At 39.2% G+C, this 18,641-nt stretch overlaps 1 protein-coding gene across 3 annotated transcripts in view; it reads left to right on the top strand.

The window, feature by feature from the left end:
• Positions 1-18,641, top strand: part of fam172a (family with sequence similarity 172 member A) — a 173,877-nt gene that overhangs the window by 4,418 nt on the left and 150,818 nt on the right. For all 3 annotated transcript variants that reach the window (XM_053480560.1, XM_053480561.1, XM_053480559.1), the window contains exon 4: positions 3,837-3,937. In XM_053480560.1, the coding sequence (XP_053336535.1) occupies positions 3,837-3,937 (101 nt within the window). The remainder of the gene's footprint in view (positions 1-3,836; positions 3,938-18,641) is intronic.

Raw genomic sequence — 18,641 nt, 5'->3', positions numbered from 1 at the left:
ACTCAGCCTTGCACTCAACTTGACGGCCGCATTTGCATAACCTTGCTGCTCGCTCTAAAAAGCCTCCTGTCGCTGCCTTGAATACTTCATTTCACTCGGTGAAAATATACCACTAGTATTTATTTATTTCTTTACACATTTGCCTATTTGAAAGCGGCTGCTTTTTATGCCCTAGTGTTGCAACTCTTTTTTTTCTTTTTTTTCCCCAGATCGAATGAAAGCATCGTCGCCAAGGCCTCTAGCCCTGAGTGCTAATTTGAACCCGTGCTCTAATGAAGCAGCCGATAAAATACGTACACATTTGCGTGAAAGAGAGAGAGAGAGAGAAGTTTTTCAGAATCCTGCTGCATGATGGCTTCATCACAGTTAGCCTTCAGCTCGTTCATTACTGGAAATCCAAGGTTATGTACACCTAATTAAGCCAAAAAAATTGAGAACAGCATGCTAATTACGCAAGAAAGAAGAAAAAGTTGAGGAGGCATATTCCTCAGAGAGTCGTTGATGTGAGGGCGATGGAGCTGAACCTCCGCCGCACACGAGCTTTCATTAGATCGCTCTCTTCCTTCTGTTAGACGCCGGCCTTCCTAGCATTGTGCTTCACTCCTCTGCAAATGCATAATCAATTCCTGCAAGATCCCTTTCCCTGCCGTGTGCCCCCGCTTTTCTTCCTTTTTTCACACCGGAAAAAAAAACTCGCTCTATTAGGAGTGGACGCAGTTTTAGTGGCGCACGCTGATAAATGGCCTTTTAGCGCTACATGATGTTGAACAGCTAACAGCGAGGGCAAATACAGTAATACTCATTGAGTTAGCCGTGCTGGATTTATCGCCTGCTAACTGTGCAGAAGTACCGGGGTTTGAAAACGAGCCGAATAAAAATGCTTATGCAAACGTTTCTCTTTGTGAGGGAAAAAAAAAATATATAAAAAATTTGCTGTGCAGGGGTAATTGAGAAAGTATGAGGCCCTTGGGGTGTTTGGGTTAAGTGTGTATGCTCTGAGTCTTTTAGCTTTGTGCGCTCGCAATCAGAGAGGTCACAATTAGATTTAACACTGTGTTGGGCTTCATTTCATTATCCAGTCGTGTCTTCATAAGGATAGATGGGACTATATCTCAAGAGCAGAGTTTTCAGAAGTATTACGCACCCCTTGCTCGGCTGCTGGAGCTCTCTCACCAGCAAATATAATGCTTCTTCTTTTTTAGTTTTTGCTCGTAATGATTTTATTCAAAAAGTTTGCTTCATAGAAAATTGCACTTTTGTCGCAAGTTTAGGCTCTTAATAAAACAAAAAAAATTTGACTTGTCCAATGTGTCTAAATAGTTGGTCATCTCCAAAGGGTGTCTGAGATATTAATTTCATAATGAAATGTTTATCTTTTCCAGCATCAAAAGTTTAACCTAGTTAACCTTGGTTAACAGTTTTTGACGTTCTTTCTTTGACTTCCTAGCTTTATAGTGTCTCCAGTGAGTGGCGTCTTTTTTTCTTTTTTTTTCTACCTAAAAAAGTTTGTCCGGTTTTCTCACCTCCTCATTTGTTGACTTTGTTTAAAAATTCATGTTTAAAATTCTACTTGAAAAAACGTTCTATTAAACACCAGGGTACATCCACTAGCTGTGTCCTCATATGACATCACAGAAGCACAATTAGTGGTTTAATGTAAACAAATGAATCATCAGCCAACCTTTCCGGACCTAAACCACTAAACTCATGTTCATCAGTCCATCAGCAATGCTGTGTGCATCCCACTCTTCATCACCTTCCTCCTGCTCCTTCATGTAAACAGTGATTGGTTGTTAGTTAGACTGTACTTGTTTACCTCTAAAGCCCCTCGCCAGCTGTTTAGCCACTCCAGCGCTTGGCTGTACAGTTTGGCCTTGGCGTCGCTCTGGCATTGGAGAGGGGTCAGTGTAAATGAAGTTCTCTGGCCTCGGCTCAAATCATCCCGTCGAAGGCCTCGCGTAGGAGGGGAACAGTTGTGGTGGTCCACACACACACACACACACACACACACACACACACACACACACACACACAGACGCCCTTGGAGCTCTCAGGTGGGAGGGGAACTCGGGCACGGATACACAGAAAGAAATGGCCGAGAGCGGCCCTGCCACACCAGATGTCTTATGCGGGAGCGCCAGACGTCCCAGAAGCCCGTGCGAACGGCAAGCAGAGAAGCGTTAGCCGTCCTCGGGCCTTGTACCTGCCAGATGGGGGACGGCAGCCAAACACATTTAATTGCATGAGACGAGAGAGATGCACATCAAGCGGGCCTGAACTGAGGCTCTGATCTCGTTCACTGCTTCTGACTGGCATCATGCAGGGCGAGGACCGTTTCAGTGGCTTTGTCTGTTTTTGCAACCTCGTTGACACCTTAAATTAAACAAATAAATAAAAATAATCGTATTTATTTGACAAATTTCGTTTTGGATTTTCTCTGTTAGTAACAAGCGTGTTAATGATGCCATGCTACTAAAGATGTGGACAATTATAATTCAGTGATTAAATTTATTATTTAAAATTAATTTTTACATTTCTTTTCTGTATGTTTGCATGGGAGGGGTGAAATGTTGCTATTTCTCTATAATGCTACAGGTGGCGCGCTCTAAACTATTTGCGCTTTAGCAGGCAGCACAGCATGCTGTGTGGTAGAGCAAAATATTTGCTTAGTTTGAACAATTGTAAAATAATCTAAAAAAAAATTATTATAATATTGACTTGGAATGTTTATAAAATCTGATACTTAAAGGATTGCAATAGAGTCTATACTTCATGCTATCCTGATTATATTGTACCAGGCAGTCCCTGGTGAATTCATCCATACACACTCACTGATGAGATAAAGGTTTGCATCATATAAAGTTAATCACACATACCACATGGCTTATAACTAGTCAGACTTGAGATTAGTGTTTGTGACTTGTGCTGATCAAGAGTGTTTAGTTCACTCTAAATAGTTTTAATGTAAAAAAAGTTATTTTTAAAATGTGCTTAAAAAGGTTAATATATGGATATTTTTCTGCTCTCAGTATGAATTCGATAGTTCTAAACATTTTCTAAACAGGCCTGAATTTCTGTACAGAATGTTTAATTTCCTGCCGTCCAACGTTAGATAGCTGTCGTAGCTTATTGTACGAAGATGGGATGATGGCAGAACATATTGTTCAAATGCACATAAAGCACATTAAAATTATGTTTTAAAAATTATTAAATAAATAAATGCAAATATTTCTGTTAAAATGCAGTTTGGTTACGTTTCTATTTCAGCTTTTATATAAACAGTAGATCATTTGTAAGGTGTGTTTCAGTCTAAACGGTTTCCAACTAAAGAGGGAGCACTGGAACAAGAACATGAAAATATAATTTCGGGTCAAGAACAAACAAAAATGAAAACTAAAATCCACAAATTGGACAGTTTTTAACTCAATTCCAGTAATTTTAATGTTTTCGTAGCTTGACTCTATAATTTGACCCCTTTTTAAAATGGTGCATTTTTTTTCCACAGGCAGCATATGTAGTCAAGCAGGACACATCGTTAGACTTAATATAATCAAGCAGCTGCAAAGTGATTACTGTTGGAAAGTGGTGTTGTATAATAGTCAATAAAACACTTCACTCACAGGAGGTGTTGCAATGGGAAAATCAGCTTCATTATTATTTTCCCTGTAAGAGCATGCAGCACCGTGTTTAGTTCCTTACTTAGTGATAAATTCGAGTTCCAAAGTTTAAAACACGGAAAAGACAAATCAGAAGGATTCGTAGAATAGTGCGTACATTTTTCAAAGAGTTCATATTGTAACAGACGAGAGCTTCATGCGTGTTCCTGTCCCGTCTAGGTGGCCAGCTACGACACACAAAAACCGGAGAGCCGTTCGTCTTCAACTACAAGGAGGATATGCACAGGTGGAACCAAAAAAGATACGAAGCGCTGGGAGAGGTAATTTCCACCTTCACTCTGTTCATATAACAGCCTGTTTTTATGATTGTAATCGTTTCGTAATTTGTTGCCCAGTTTGTTCCTCGCACATGTTGTGGATTCTCATTTTTTTTTTAGACGTGGCAGATAAAAATAAGGGAAAGCGCTGCGACTTTCGCTGTATTATTAGATGAAAAGAGGATTTTTGGTAGTGTGGACTATTAGTGGGGAACTTTGATGATGGTTTTGATGCATCTCTGTTTCCCAGGTTTAATAACTTTGTAATTGGATTCCCTGCAGTAATTGGAAGCGCTCTCTGGAACACTGCGGATCTTGCGCTCTCTCTACACTCGCGCACACACAATAGAATGACTCTAATAAACTCTCACACTTTACTCTTCTCTTTTCTCTGCATTCTCCTCCTCTCTCTCGTTCCTTCTCTCACGTTCTATTAACTTGCATACTCGTTGCTAACTTTCCCAAAACGCAGTGCTTCACTGAGAGGGGAAAAAGTACTGCTTCCCTTTTCAACTCCACATTCTCATTGAATGTGTGTGTGCCAGTGCAGGGCAGGGGGGCTCTGTTTTGGGTACATTTTAACACTTCACCACCTGCCTTGCACACGTCACGTTCATATAGTGTGTGTTTCAGCCTGTTTTTCTGCACGGGCCAAAAAAGGAGTTCGGATTTATGTCTTTTTTTTTGTTTTATTTGTTTTGTGAGATCTGACATTGCAAGGTTTGTACAGTGACACTCGCTAGACTACCTCAAGAAATCGGACTGCTGTTATAGGAAATAAATCATTGATGCGGCACAATCTGACATCGAGTTACAGGTGACCATTTTCCTCGAACAGCAAATCCTGATGTATTTTATTTCTCATATATTCCTTTTTATTTTACGTTAAAGCAGATAAGTAACTGTTTCATCACCAGTCTCTCTTTGTCTTAAAGTAAAAAAAAAAAAAGCTTTTTCTTAAAAAGCTTGAAAAAGTTTTTTTTTTTTTTTTTTTTTTTTGTCAGGGTTTTAACAATTAGCCAATTAGATTTTCCCCCTATTATGACCTCATATTAGAAGATATGGCTCTTGGCCGGCTTTTTTCTCTGGAGGGTTGTGGTTTAGCAGTAGCTCATTTACATAGACACTGAAATGGCGCATTTGGAGGAGAAGTAAAACAAAGGGAGCTTGAGGTAGAAAAATACACAAGCTCTGATACCTGTGTCAAAGATACAGTTAATTATGGGACTTTTAAGTAATTAGACGTTCATTTTAATTGTTTAATTGTATGTTATTAGCCTTAAATGATTATATGTTCATTAAACAAGTCCTTTCAACAGAGTTGTTATCATAGAAACTAAGCAGTCTTGGCCTATGATTTCATTTACAGTCAAAGGTGCTGTTATAGAAAAATACCCAACCAATCAAATTTGAGAAGTGTGTATAAAACCTGATGCTTACAAAAGAAAAAGTAGTTATGTTGTTTACATTGGCCAGGATGTCTTCCAGGTCAGATCATCCTACGTTGGGAAACGGACACTTTTCCTGATCCGTGCTTTGCTTGTGTACAAACTCGAAAATGTGTTCGTTCCCAATGCATGCAATATGCATGAGCTAATCAGTAGCGCGCGTTTGCTTAATTATCTTTGTTCATTTGCTTTTGCGCTATTTGGCTTTAATTGTTCAGCATGTTCTTTTGAAGTTCAAAGAACAGAATAGTACTTGTTTAGGCTTACCTGTGTGCTTTCTTTTTAATCCAGGTACACTCCTTAGAGAAACGTCCCTTTTGTGTAAAATCTGTCTTTTGTTTGGCGTATGCATCAGAAACCAGCACAAAAGCAAAAACGTGCAAGTGTTTTTATTTTTTATGAACTCACAAACTCCATAAATGCTGGATTTGGGTAAAACTAACAGGCTCAAAATATCACAAAATAATCACATTTTAATTTTGATTTATAGTTTTGGGCATCTTCAAATAATTAAACAATGAACTGATGCATTAATGAGTTTATCTACAGTCGGCTAATTGTTTTTCATTCACTCGAGTGCGTTCAGTTCTGTTCATATGGTTGAACGCTCTGTTTGATTGTACACCACAGTGCAATAGTTAAATGTTTATGAACTTATTAAGATTTCTTATTTAAAACTTTAGCGTCACACTTTTTCAGGAGCACTTCCTTAAATAAGATCTCTGAAAAGCAGGTTAGATTTGGAGGGAAAGCGATCTCCCCGCGCTCCTGATTGTGTACACGTATTTAAAAGTGACGTGTTAATGTGAATCTCAGTCGATCATCTCGTACCCAGATTATGCTGTCAGGTTTAAACAATGTTTATTTAAATTGTCTACACACATTCATTGCAAACGTCAATCACAAGTTTCAGTCCGTGAATTAAAAAACGAACCCTGACTACGTGTTCGATTAAGAAAAAAGAAAAAAAAAAAACACAAAAAAACAAAAAAAAGAGGCCTGTTAAAGAAAGAGTTTTTCCGCACAGAGAATTTGAAAGGTGTTTTTCACTGTTTAGGGTGCAATTTGCCATTTGTAGCTTTATATGAGCTTTGCCTTTAAAGGAGGGAACTATTAGGCAAAATTATAGTCATTTTTGGACATTCAGATTTGTCTCCAAAAAACATGAGGAGAAAAATGTTTCCTGTGGGTTATGATTTTTTATTTTTGTATTCACCAGGGCTTAAAGAAGGAAATCAGACTTTTTATGTACCTACTGTATACTTTATACCAAAAGACTTTCCTCAGCTTAACACTTAACAGTGTGGTACCAGTTGTACAGTAAATAAGGCTAGGCTATCAGCTAACCTAGCCTTTTTTAGCTTTGACGAAGAGCCCAGTTCTCCGTTAAGAGTTATCAGTTAGGGCTAATTTCTAATAGCCATCCTAGCCTCCTCCTTCAGCTCTTATTTACTTCTAACTTTAATATAAAATGACACCATTCACATTTTGTAATACTGTATAAATGATCTTAAACACATATTTTTTGCATAAACATATGGGGCATGGTCAGTGGTCTACTGATCAGAAGGACACAAGTTTAAACGTCAGCATCACCCAGTTACCACTGTTGGGGCCCTTGAGCAAAACTTTTAACCCCTTAGCTCAGACGTGTTATAAAATTTAAGGGAATTCAGTTCCTCCGGATAAAGGCGTTGGACATTTTCCGGTCCTTGTAGTCTCTGTAGATTTTTTATTTTTCATTTTTTATTTTATCTCAGACACTGTTACACTGTTTGGAAATGACCAGAAAACCAGAAAAAAAATCAAGCATGCTTGAATCTAAGTTGTATTTCAGGTGGAAAATTAAAAGACATGTTTTCGAGACGTCTAAGGCTTATGCAGACTTGTTTAAGGAAAGGATAATTTGTGACCTTTAATAATGTGTGTCTCTAATGTAAATCATCTGAGCTGTGAATAAGCTTAAGATTTTTACCGATGACACACTACTTTTATCAACGTCTACAGAGAGTAAGAAGGAAATCAGACTTGGTTTAAGTTAGGCATGGCTTCTTAAAACATTTACACGTTTAAACTAATAATAAAATATTTATGAGTCAGAGTCAGGAAATATGATCAGGCAGGTGTCTTGTCTCAAATTAAATATTTTACAGGAAGATTTAAAGAAATTAAAGCTTATAGTGTAGAGTGTAAAATAAGTCTTCCTTGTCTTATGCTGAAAATCTGTAACTCTATTTAGGATATAAATAAGTGTCACGTTTTTAGTGATTATCGTGCAGCCATAACTCGGTTCTAAACTAGCACCACCACCACCTCTGAATCAGTTTATTCGCATCCTTTAACATATAAATGCTGCCACGCTGAACTTGTTATGGAACTCAAGTTATTCATAATCGAATCTGCGTTCATCTCCGTCTCGGAGAGGCCGCGGACTAATGTAGTCCATGCTGAAGCGTCGTGCAAATCGAGTCCTATATGTATTTGTTGATAAGAGCGCAGAAAGGCCACAGCGCTGGGTCACTAAGATGTTTGCATTCATCAAGTTTTTCACACACAAACCGTCAGTCAATTTCCTGCGTGACCCACGCGGTCACGTCAGAGGCGGAGGAGAGGGGAATAGGCCGGTTGGAAGCGTGTGAATGGTGTTGGGAGCGCGGCGCCGCACTCTCGCCCTCGTCCGCAGGAACAACAGAGCGGCGGGCCGAGCGCTCGCTGCTGTGCAGGAGTGGGCGAGCGCTTTTGTGAGGATGCACACAGCAGCAGATGTCCAATTTGCACTTCAGCTCAGGCTGAATGAAGAGCTGAGCGGCAAGTATACACACACACACACACACACACACACACACACACACACACACACACACACACACACACACACACAGACAGGCATTAAAAAATATATAGAGAGAAACACACACACAGCTGAACACAGAGGTCAAGGTGCTGTGGTTTGATGAGGTTAGGTCTGTGCTGTTTGTGATGGTGTGGAAGGGAAAGTGGTTGTGTAAATCATCAGCGGTGACGCGCCGCCCTTTCAGAGATATTACTGATGATTAACACTTAGTAGAATTTCATAGCCGCTGTTGACGTTTGTGATTGGTGTTTGCACAATCGCCTCGCTCTGTTAAGCTTTTGCTTGTTAGACGAACATCCCTTTTTAAAGAAATGCCTGATGCTGATTTGTTTAATGTTTTGAGAAGGCAGCTGAGGATGAGCGCCGTTTCCAATGACGAGTGGAAGATGGTAAAGAAAACTTAGAAACTATTGGCAGATAAACTGCACACACATGATTTTGTATTTATTAATACCTATATGTATATATATATATATATATATATATATATATATATATATATATATATGTATATATTTGTAAACAATTATTTTAGGGTTTTTTTTTCTCCTTACAGGTAAAAATGTCATTAACATTGAATGTAAGCATAAAATCAGTGCTTTACTTGAGCTTCTGACTGTATGTGCTGGGTTGTCAGTGTGTTGGATCAGAAACACAGTCCATCCTTATACAACACTCATCCACCGTTACAGTACCAGTCTCTTGTTTTTTTTTGTCACATTATCAAGCACCTGTTAATCCACCTGACTCTACAGCAGGATGATATCTTCACAATTATTTTTACGATGTGTTTTCAAAGCTATAATTTAAAGATAGTAAGTTTTTCACAACTTTTTAAACCAGTGTGTATGCCATGGCGCACATGCTAAAGCAAATGCTCTTTAATATCCCCTAAAAAGAAGCGTTTATTTGCCTGTCAGTCGCCAAGTTGTGTGATTTTATTTTCGTTTTTAAAAAAAAAACTAATTCTCCTCCCTCACTCCCAGAGATCACGCTGCCCTTCCTTCCATCATCACAAATACGAAACCATAAAAACCGACAGGCCTTGTTTCGAATCGGACACAGAAAGCGTGCCGATTCAGCACTTTGTGCTTCACATTAGTACCGATAATGATCTTTCTGTTCTTTTATGATGGAACGAGTAGTTTACAGGCGTTCTCACCAGCGTCTCACCCACATAAATCCTTTCTGTGACATTAACTTATATAAAGGAGAATTGTTTCTTTAGGGTGAAAAGGTAAAATAATAAAAAAATCTCTGCTTTAACAGTATTACAGTTTACACATTGTTCTGAATATAATGTGTATATTTTTTTATTAAATATTAAATAGGAAATACATTTATTTTACACATACTATATAATTGAGCTACAATTTTATTATAATTATTATTATTATGCAAGTCTGCTGTGTTCGTGGCATTGTTGGTATGTTGCCTCTCCCTTAGGCCGTGCAGTAGGCTAGTGTCATCATCATAAACTGTCTCACTTCACCGAGATCATGGTGCGTCTAGACCGCCGACCTGCGTGAATCGACTCCTTTACGCTCGTCAGTACTTAAATCAATAATATTTAATTTTATCTGATCTAATTCAGCGTACTAGTGATGTTTAAAACATTTTAGTGACTCGGTTCATTGAATCTCGTTCATCAAAATGAACGAATCTTTTGATCAGAAATAAAATAAAATAAAATTTTATAAAAAAAAAAAGACCCCCAGTACATCTACATACACAAATTTTGGCAATAATGAAAATACTAAAATGCAGCTAAGGACATATTATAATAAACAGATTGAGTAGTTTACCTCTCATATCTTCCAGTCTGAGTCGTTCATTCTTTGGAGTCTATTGCACTGCACAGCGTCTATGGGAGCCACGTGACAAATAAACGAATGACTCGGAGTAGAAGAGTCGTTAAGAAAGAATCGCTCAATTCTGTTTCCTGTACATCACCTACGGAGGTTTTGCGATGCTTTGTGCATGCGTGCCAAGTACATTGTACATGTTTATGCAGCACACTGTTGCTCGTGCTCGCTCCCCGCGAACGAACCTAAAACCGTATCCTGCATCCTCTAAACATGATCATAAACCCGACAGTTGTACAAACTTATTTTCTCCCTCTTTGGGCCGTCGTTGCTCAGCGGCCCAGCACTTCTCCTCCTAGCAGGTACGAGCCGGACTCGTCAGTCAGCCCGTGTCAGGTGCGAGATTAAATGGAGCTGGTGTAGGACGCATGGCTGGCGGTGTGTAGCAGCAGCAGCAGGGATCTCTAATGCAATCTTCACGGCCACCCAGAGGCTCCTCAGCGGAGAGCGGCGAAACAAAAGCGCCTGTGTCGTGCTCGCTCAGCCGAATCTGTCTCTCTGTTACATCATGTCGGCGCGATCGTTAGGGGGCATGCAGAGATAACCCGCACGTACACACACACACACACACACACACACACACACGCAGTGCTTTAGAGTGAGCGATCATTGGCAGGATTTGCATTGTTGAACGCTGACAAGTGTGAGCATTTTGCCTCAGAAGTGTGCATGTGTGTGTCTGTTCGGTTTTATCTTCATGGTGAATTGTAAATATAGAGACATCTCTTAGCTATGTATGTTACGGTTGGGTATCGTTTAGGTTTTTTTCGATACCGGTGCCAAATCATACTTTTAAAACGGTACCGGTGCCAAAACGGTGCCTAAACCGATACTTTACAAAAGCCACAAAATGATGGTGGATGACTCAAAAGTACATTTTTATTAAACAAAAATTGAATGCTTAAAATTTAACAATATATTAAAAGTTTAAAGTATATATGAATATATAAATACTGTTGTCGTACTACTAAAACTAGCTGGAAAGCCATAATTATAAAGAGAATCCATGTTACATTAGTATTTTACAAATCGTTTGACCATTTGTTAGCATGAATGCAAGATTTGCATTTTGTGATTAACATTACATTATCCTACTACTAACCTGCGGAAAGGCTGCTGTCGTCATCATCATCATCGGCGTAATGAATGAATAGTAATATTTTTTGCTACGGTTGGTATGACTGATGCTGGGTTCATCCACAACGATAGTGCCAGCTGTTGTCCGCAAGCTGTCAATCACGATGCATCCCTCTGCTTTTAAGTCTTTTCCGTGTGCCCTCTGATGTTTCATTAGATTTGACATGTTTCCCCCTTTACTGGTGTAAAACATTTGCTGCACGTCGCGGTGTCGGAATCCTTTCTTGTGAAATATAGCCACACTTTCGACCGTTTAGTTTTAGGCGTTTTAACGAAAGTTTAATTTAGCAAGCTAAGATAGCGGTAGACCGCCTGCTGCCGTCAGAGCGAGTGTAACATTAGCTGCTGCATTCACGTGCATCTTAGATGATCTCTCATTTACTGATGATTAGTGCTTTTCATTTTTTTATTTAATCTAATAAACTTTTAATCTACAAAAATATATGAACCCAGAGAACAAATATTTCAATCGTCAGTTCAGGCATTTAAGTGGCACCGAAATTCGCGTTCTGTTTCGGTCCGGTACATATTGGTTATATAGGTACCGGTGCCCAACCCTATGTATGTACATGTGTGTGTGTGAGTGTGTTGTTCTTGTTTGTGTATGTATGTTGGTGGTGGTGTGTATTATTAAAAGATTTCTCAATAACTTTTTCTTTTTAATAGACAAGTTTTTATTTCTTTGTCCGTCTGTGATAATTGCAAGTTTGAGGTGTATACAATGCTCTGTGTGTGATTGTGTATACACACAATTCTATGTGTATAATTTTGTGGTGTGTGTGTGTGTTGCCTGTACTGTATACCTTCCCTCGACTTCATGACACCTTTAATTGCGGTGTGTTTTTTGCAAAAAGGTTCACATGGTACGGTTGGTGTAGACGTATGTTCACGTTCTTTGAGTCAGACGGGTTGCGTCCAAACACATATAAAGACACACAGCAGAGCATGCATATGTGAGTGTGTGTGTGTGTGTGTGTGTGTGTGTGTGTGTGTGTGTGTGTGTGTGTGTGTGTGTGTGTGTGTGTGTGTGTGTGTGAGAGAGAGAGAGAGAGAGAGAAGGGCGCTGTACAAGCCTGTTCTCTGTGATAGGTGACACGGTGTGGGCTCAGCTCCAGATGGGAGAGTATTAAGCTGTTAATAAATGGGGATTTTTCACTCTTCTCTCTGCATCTGTGGCATGACAGACACCCCCCCCATACACACACACACTATTCTAATGAAGCTGGCCGGTCCAGATGGCTGCCTTATCGTGGTCCTCTCCCTTTTCTTTTTCTTTTTTTTTCCTCTTCCTCTGTGATGTGTCTCTATACACTGCAGAGTGTAATGATGTAGACAGACAGAGGTAATAGCTACTGTATTATAATAACCTATTAATTTTAAACGGCATATAAATGTCCTTCGGCTCATGTGATAGGTGAAGTGTGGTCTACTTAAATGTAATTATTTAGTAAACTTTTGATTATTGTGAACTTGTGAATTCTTATGTTTCCTGTTGAGTTTTAAGCTTGTGCGGCGAGGAAGAAAGGATGAGAACATGTGGACGGCTCAAGGAGCAAAAGCCACGCCCTTGACAGTGAGAATATACCCGTGTTGAAAGCTAAGACAGTAAGACTACAAAAAAAAAAGCCGTAATGAAAGCACTGTTCATTAAAACTGCTCGCCGCCTCCTGTTTAGTGTCCTCCCAACAGCATTTAGAGTCTCTCAGTGGTGATATTCACTCCTCGTTCATCTTGACATCTCTGTTTAACTCTGCCAGATGTCATACACTGCTCAGGTCTCCAAAGTGGCAGAAGCCAGGGCGAAAGTTTGACCGTCTGCCTGATTTCTCTGTCACTTTTTGTCTTAGGCCGGGCAGATGCTGTAGGGATTCAGCCCGATTTTAGCTCCGGATCAGTCGCCCATTATTAATCACGTCAAATTTCTTTTGTTTGTTTAGTCACCCAATTTTAAAATAATTTTCTAATTATATAATTAGGTTGCATTTCAAGCCAATCAGTTGTTCACCTGAATAAAGTCCCAGCGTCTAGTTAATCACCTGAATGAACAACAGCCTGGCTCCCAGGTCATCACATGGACTTCTGTCATTTTAGAAATTTTTCTCAGATGTCTCGCAGTGTGAGCAGGTCCATGCTCCGATTATTAACCATTCTGCATGATACACCTCTAATTCTTACTGCAATACAGACATGCCATTCATTTTCAGATCCATACAGTTTTTTTCTATAAAAAAGTTAAATCACAAAATGATTTATGAAAAAAATTATCTAAAAAGAGTAAAATCTTTCTCTTCTTTTTTTTCTTCCCTTTTTTTTTGAGTCATAAACCATAAATCTGTCTGCAGATATCTTACACGAAGACAACGTTTTCGAAATTGTTGGGAATGAAAACCCGTTCAGAGGTTCTGCTAAACAGTGCAAGCACTCCTGTCTGGCCCGGGTGCTCAGATGTACACTATGAGTAGAGAGGTTGCAGATCAAAATTTGTATAGTGTGAGTTAACACCTCGTACACCATTGATAAAAAAATAAATAATAAAAATTCAGAGTCTGCCCAGTCTCATGGTCTGTATTGTCTAGTTATATTATACAGTATTGTGTAAAAGTCTTGAGCCAATATCATTTCTTCATATTTAGCATCTGAAGAGCCAGACTGTATTGTATTATTGATAGGAATAGTTCTCCAGGCTTCCTGAAGGGCTTTGTTTAATCAGATTTTTGCCAGGAATTTATCTCTCATTTTCACTCTTGTCCCTGTCTGTACCTGAGCAGGTTCACAGGAATGTTTTTTTGTTTATTACGCCACCCATTAATCATTCAAGCAAAAAAACAAACAAACAAACAAAAAACATCTAACTTAAGGCATAAACCAGTAAGAAACCAGTAAGTTATTCAGACAATTTATGTAATCCGTGAGCCAGACAGCAGTCATTCCGTTATTGTTTGTGTGAAAGTCGTCCTACCCGCCCCGCCCCCTGTGTTAGCACTCTGAGCTGCTGTAAGTGACCACCCGAAGGTCTGCGAGGACCAATGCGCGAAAAGATGGAAACCTAATCACTCGCAATAAATCATGATGAACCGTACTTACGGTCACCGCGCAAAACCGCGTAGGTGAGAGAGGGTTGTTAGTAGTTAACAGATTATGAGCCAAACTTCGCTGAGTGATGATGGTAAAATAATTATAAAGGTTCTGACTAAAACCACATGCATGAGGAATCACAAAAGAGTTTTTTATTTTCTGCAATGGAAAAGTACTCTAGTTACTTTTATCAGAAAGTAACTCTGTAATGTAACTGATTTCTTTTTAATGACAGTTTTTTGTAATGTACTTAATTACTTTAAAAAGTAACGTCCCCCAACTTAATTAGTGATTAGTATACTGGTGATGCTGAAGGCTGAGTGATTGGAACAGACGAGAGGGGAAATGAGGTTGCTGCTGAGGTTGTTACTGTACATAAACAATTTTTAAATTATATCTTAAGGCACTTTGCAGTCTGTCACTGTAAAACATTTTGTTTTATTTCTTTAATGTAATCTAATTTATTAAATGTATTTTATCTAAAGAAATGAGGGGAACTCAAGCCGTTTTACGCAGTACCGAGGAGGTACATAATAATTTTTTTTTTACCGTTATAAAAAATAATTCCTATTGAAAAATCATCCGAGATAATGATGCAAACTTTCGTGTTGAGTTTAATTTCATTCTTAGTTTCTCTTTTATATATAAGATTAAGCATCTTACCTGACAGATCTTCACAACAGCATTTTATTTTAACTGCTTACAACAAACATCGCGCATGCTTTTAAGGCAGTAACATGCATATCCCTGTACATGCACATATTTTTTCTCCTCTCATTCAAATGTAATAATTGCTATTTACATCATCTACTGAAAGGAAAAGCCTCATTTCACATAAATCTTAAAGAATTAAAAAAAACCTTTCACAGAATCATCAGGGGTAAGACTGCATAGAAAATAAAGATTTTTATCCTGACGTTTTTTTTTTTTTCCTTTTCTTTCATGAATATGGAATGATTTGATAGAGATGTAAGCAACAGGAGTTCTTGGAGCTGAATTCACTTTCCCGCTGCTCAAAGGCCGCGTCTGGAACCTGGGGACGCTAACTGAAATACTCTGCTAATTAAAAAAGAAATAAAGATAGAGTGAATGCTAGCCATAATATGCATTTGTATCGAATAACAATAGAAAATCAAATGAGCTTTTTTTATGCCAAGAAAATCATAATGAGGTTGTGTTTCACACTGTTTTTGTATTTTTTGTTTTTTCCCCCAAACATGAATTGTTCAGACATTTGGACAGAATCCCAAACAGCTTATTGTTCACTAGATATGCTCATTACATAGGATGTGTAATGCAGTTATGAGTCCTAGATCAAAATTCACGTTGAACTCGTAACTTTTTAGATCACACTGAAGGATGTGTGCATGCCTGACCAAATCACATACACCGTAAATGCCATGGTTTTATTTAGAATGCCCAGACTTGAGTGGTTTAGAGAAATAAAGTGAGTTTTTTTTTTTTGTTTAGTTTTAAAGAGTTACTTTAGGTGAGTAAAGTACAAATACTGAAAAAAATCCACACCAGTGCGGCATAGTTTCACTACCCGGAAATGTTTATTTTCCTGTAACCTTATGGTCTAGAGTGGGTTATTCCGCTCATACCACAGAGATTTTCTAACAGTTATAGTGTTTAGCTGATTAATAAATAACACGTCATGTCATAGTTCATAAACAGAATTGCTTCAATTACTGATTCATATAATTAAAACCAGATTCAAATTGGAATTTGAATATGAATTGTTTTTTAATTGTGTGAGAATGCCTCATGTGCTTTCTCTCCATTTTCTCTGAACTTATTTTCGTTTGTCCCTTAAGTACAACGTGATGTGTTTCTCTGATATCTGGATCTTTCCTGATGAATAATCTTTCAGGTCTTGTTCAAGTTGACTGTCAGGGTGCACAGTTTCTGTCCTGTAGACCGAATCAAGCATGAGTTGTTCAGAACATGAACATTGTGCAGGCCCAGGACTGCAGCATGTCCCTTATGGCTTATTATTTTCTCTCAAATTTAAAGTAACTATTAGTCAGATCAGTTATAATCTATATCTAACCAGTTATATAAAGCAGTGAGTATCTGAGAGAGCTGGAGCAGGTGAGTGAGCAGGTCTCCAGTCTGAGGTCTGCAGATCTCAGTGCAGCGCTGGAGGAAGATCTCCTCACCCTAATGAGAGGAATGTGAAGTGTACACTAGTAAATATCAGTGTTCAAAACATCTATTCATCTTATCCTTCGTAATTTAGGCCAAATGTGTGATTTATTTCATTTTTGTAGATCTATAAAGTGTCATGGTTCAGCCAGAGTGTGGAGTAGACAGGATGATTCATGCTTTATAGTTGTGCGATGGTGAGTGATTCATGTACTCTAGCTTTCTCTCTCTCTCTCTCTGTCTGTCTGTCTTTGTGTCTCTTACTGTGTATCTATCTGTCTATCTCTCTGTCACAAACTCAGTCTTTCTGTCCCTCTCTTTGTCTTTGTGGTTTGTCACTCTCTCCCTCTCCTGTTTTAATGCTTTCTCTGTCTCTCTTTCCCTCCGTCTTTCTCTCGCTCTATTTTCTTGTAACTCGTCCTCATCAGTCTATCTGCCTGTTTCTCTCTCTGTGTCTTTGTGTCTCTCTCTGTCTATCTGTCTCTCTCTTTTTTTTAATGCTTTCTCTCTCTTCCCCTCTCTTTTTCTTTTTCTCTATCTTGTAAAATTGCCTTGTCAGTCTCTCTCTCTCTCATTGTAACTCTTTCTTGTTAGTCTATCTGTCCGTTTCTCTCTTCCCTTCTATCTCTCTCTGTCTCTCTTTCTCTCCCCCTTTCTCTTCTTTACATCTCAATCTGCCGGTCTCTTTTTCTCACACTCTCTGTCTCTCTCTTATTCTAGCTTCCCCTGTCTGTCTGTTTGTCTGTCTTTGTCATGTCTCTCTCTATCATTCACTCTCTCTCTTTAAAAAAAAGAAACGTGGAGACATTGCTCGTTAGACACAGACAGTTGAGTAAATGAAGCTTTGTGATGTTAAATAGATTTGCGTAACACAGAATGCTTCATGTACGTGTTGAGTGTGTTTTTCTGATCAGTTCCCACAGGTTGTAGCTTCTACATCGCTGTTCTGAAGTTTTAACTTAGAATTTTTGCGACGACTTTTTGGACGACTGCTCGCCTTCCCGGCTCACCAACGCACCGCCACGTGCTGCTTGAAAGCCCGCTGGTCTAAATGGCTGTTTTTAGGACTGAGTGATGTGTGTGTGTGTGTGTGTGTGTGTGCTGGGGCAGTGAAGCAGCGAGCACACTCAGCAGCATCATTCACGCTTCTTTTACTTTTATGTTAAGAGGAACTTCGATTCAGCAGAAGAAGAAGCAAAACAAAATGGCAGCTGTCGTTCTTGATTTATTGCGCTGTATCACTTGTTCGTACCCCACAGAGGAAAGAGGAGAGAGGGAGACGGAGGGGGGCAGACAGGGTGTGTTTTAAAAGCATAATATCCCTGTAATGTCTTCAGCACTAACACCTGAGGTGGTCATTAGGCAGGCATTACGTGATACACACACACACACACACACACACACACACACACACACACACACACGTACTGTGTGTGCTTATGTTGGTTTGGCAGGAGAGCAAACTTCCAGCAGATACCGGCACTGTGAGACGCCTGATAATAGTTTGTTCAAGCTTAGAAAAACAAATTGTAGGAGTGAAAATAGGTTTGCTTTAATTCTTTTCCTCTCAGTTAAATCATTAATGTTTTACTCCCTTTTTCTGACTCACTCTTTTTCTTCTGTATTTAAAAAAGAAATAATTTGTTCCTGCTGTGTCATTCTCACACTCTCTCTGTTTTTTGACGTCTGGTTCATTTTCTTCTCTCTCTCACCCTCTCTACTCTAAGTGGCTCCTGAAGTCTGATCTCAGGTCAGCGTGTGAGACGCACACCGAGACCAAAGACAAACATCGCTGGTTATTGATTATCCTTCACTGACGGGCGTTCCGCGTTATCGTTAAGTCAGGGTTAATGCGCTGCTCCCTGATAAGCAACTGTCCTCATTTTTCACGGCCGCTTCAGGACCTCTGTCTGGCCGAGGGTCAGAGTTTCACATCACACCCTCCTCCTCTTCCATCCGGAGCACAAACCTCTTATCGCCCTCGCCTAAGGTCAGCTGGACCAGAGCATTGGAGAGCGCTACAGAGACTCTGTAGGAGGTCTAGCTTTTTTCATTTTTAATTCTTCTTCTTCTTTCTTCCTCATGGCTCAGTTTCCTTCGGAGGGCCCACCTGCTTGTTTAAGGAGGATTTCCTCATGTGGGAGTTTACAAACAGATCAATTTACAGACACACAGTGCTC

Source organism: Clarias gariepinus, chromosome 21 (assembly GCF_024256425.1).
Source record: "Clarias gariepinus isolate MV-2021 ecotype Netherlands chromosome 21, CGAR_prim_01v2, whole genome shotgun sequence".
Classification (NCBI taxonomy): Eukaryota; Metazoa; Chordata; class Actinopteri; order Siluriformes; family Clariidae; genus Clarias; species Clarias gariepinus.
Note: the sequence above shows the minus strand (reverse complement) of the source record. Positions and strands in the feature narration are given on the sequence as shown.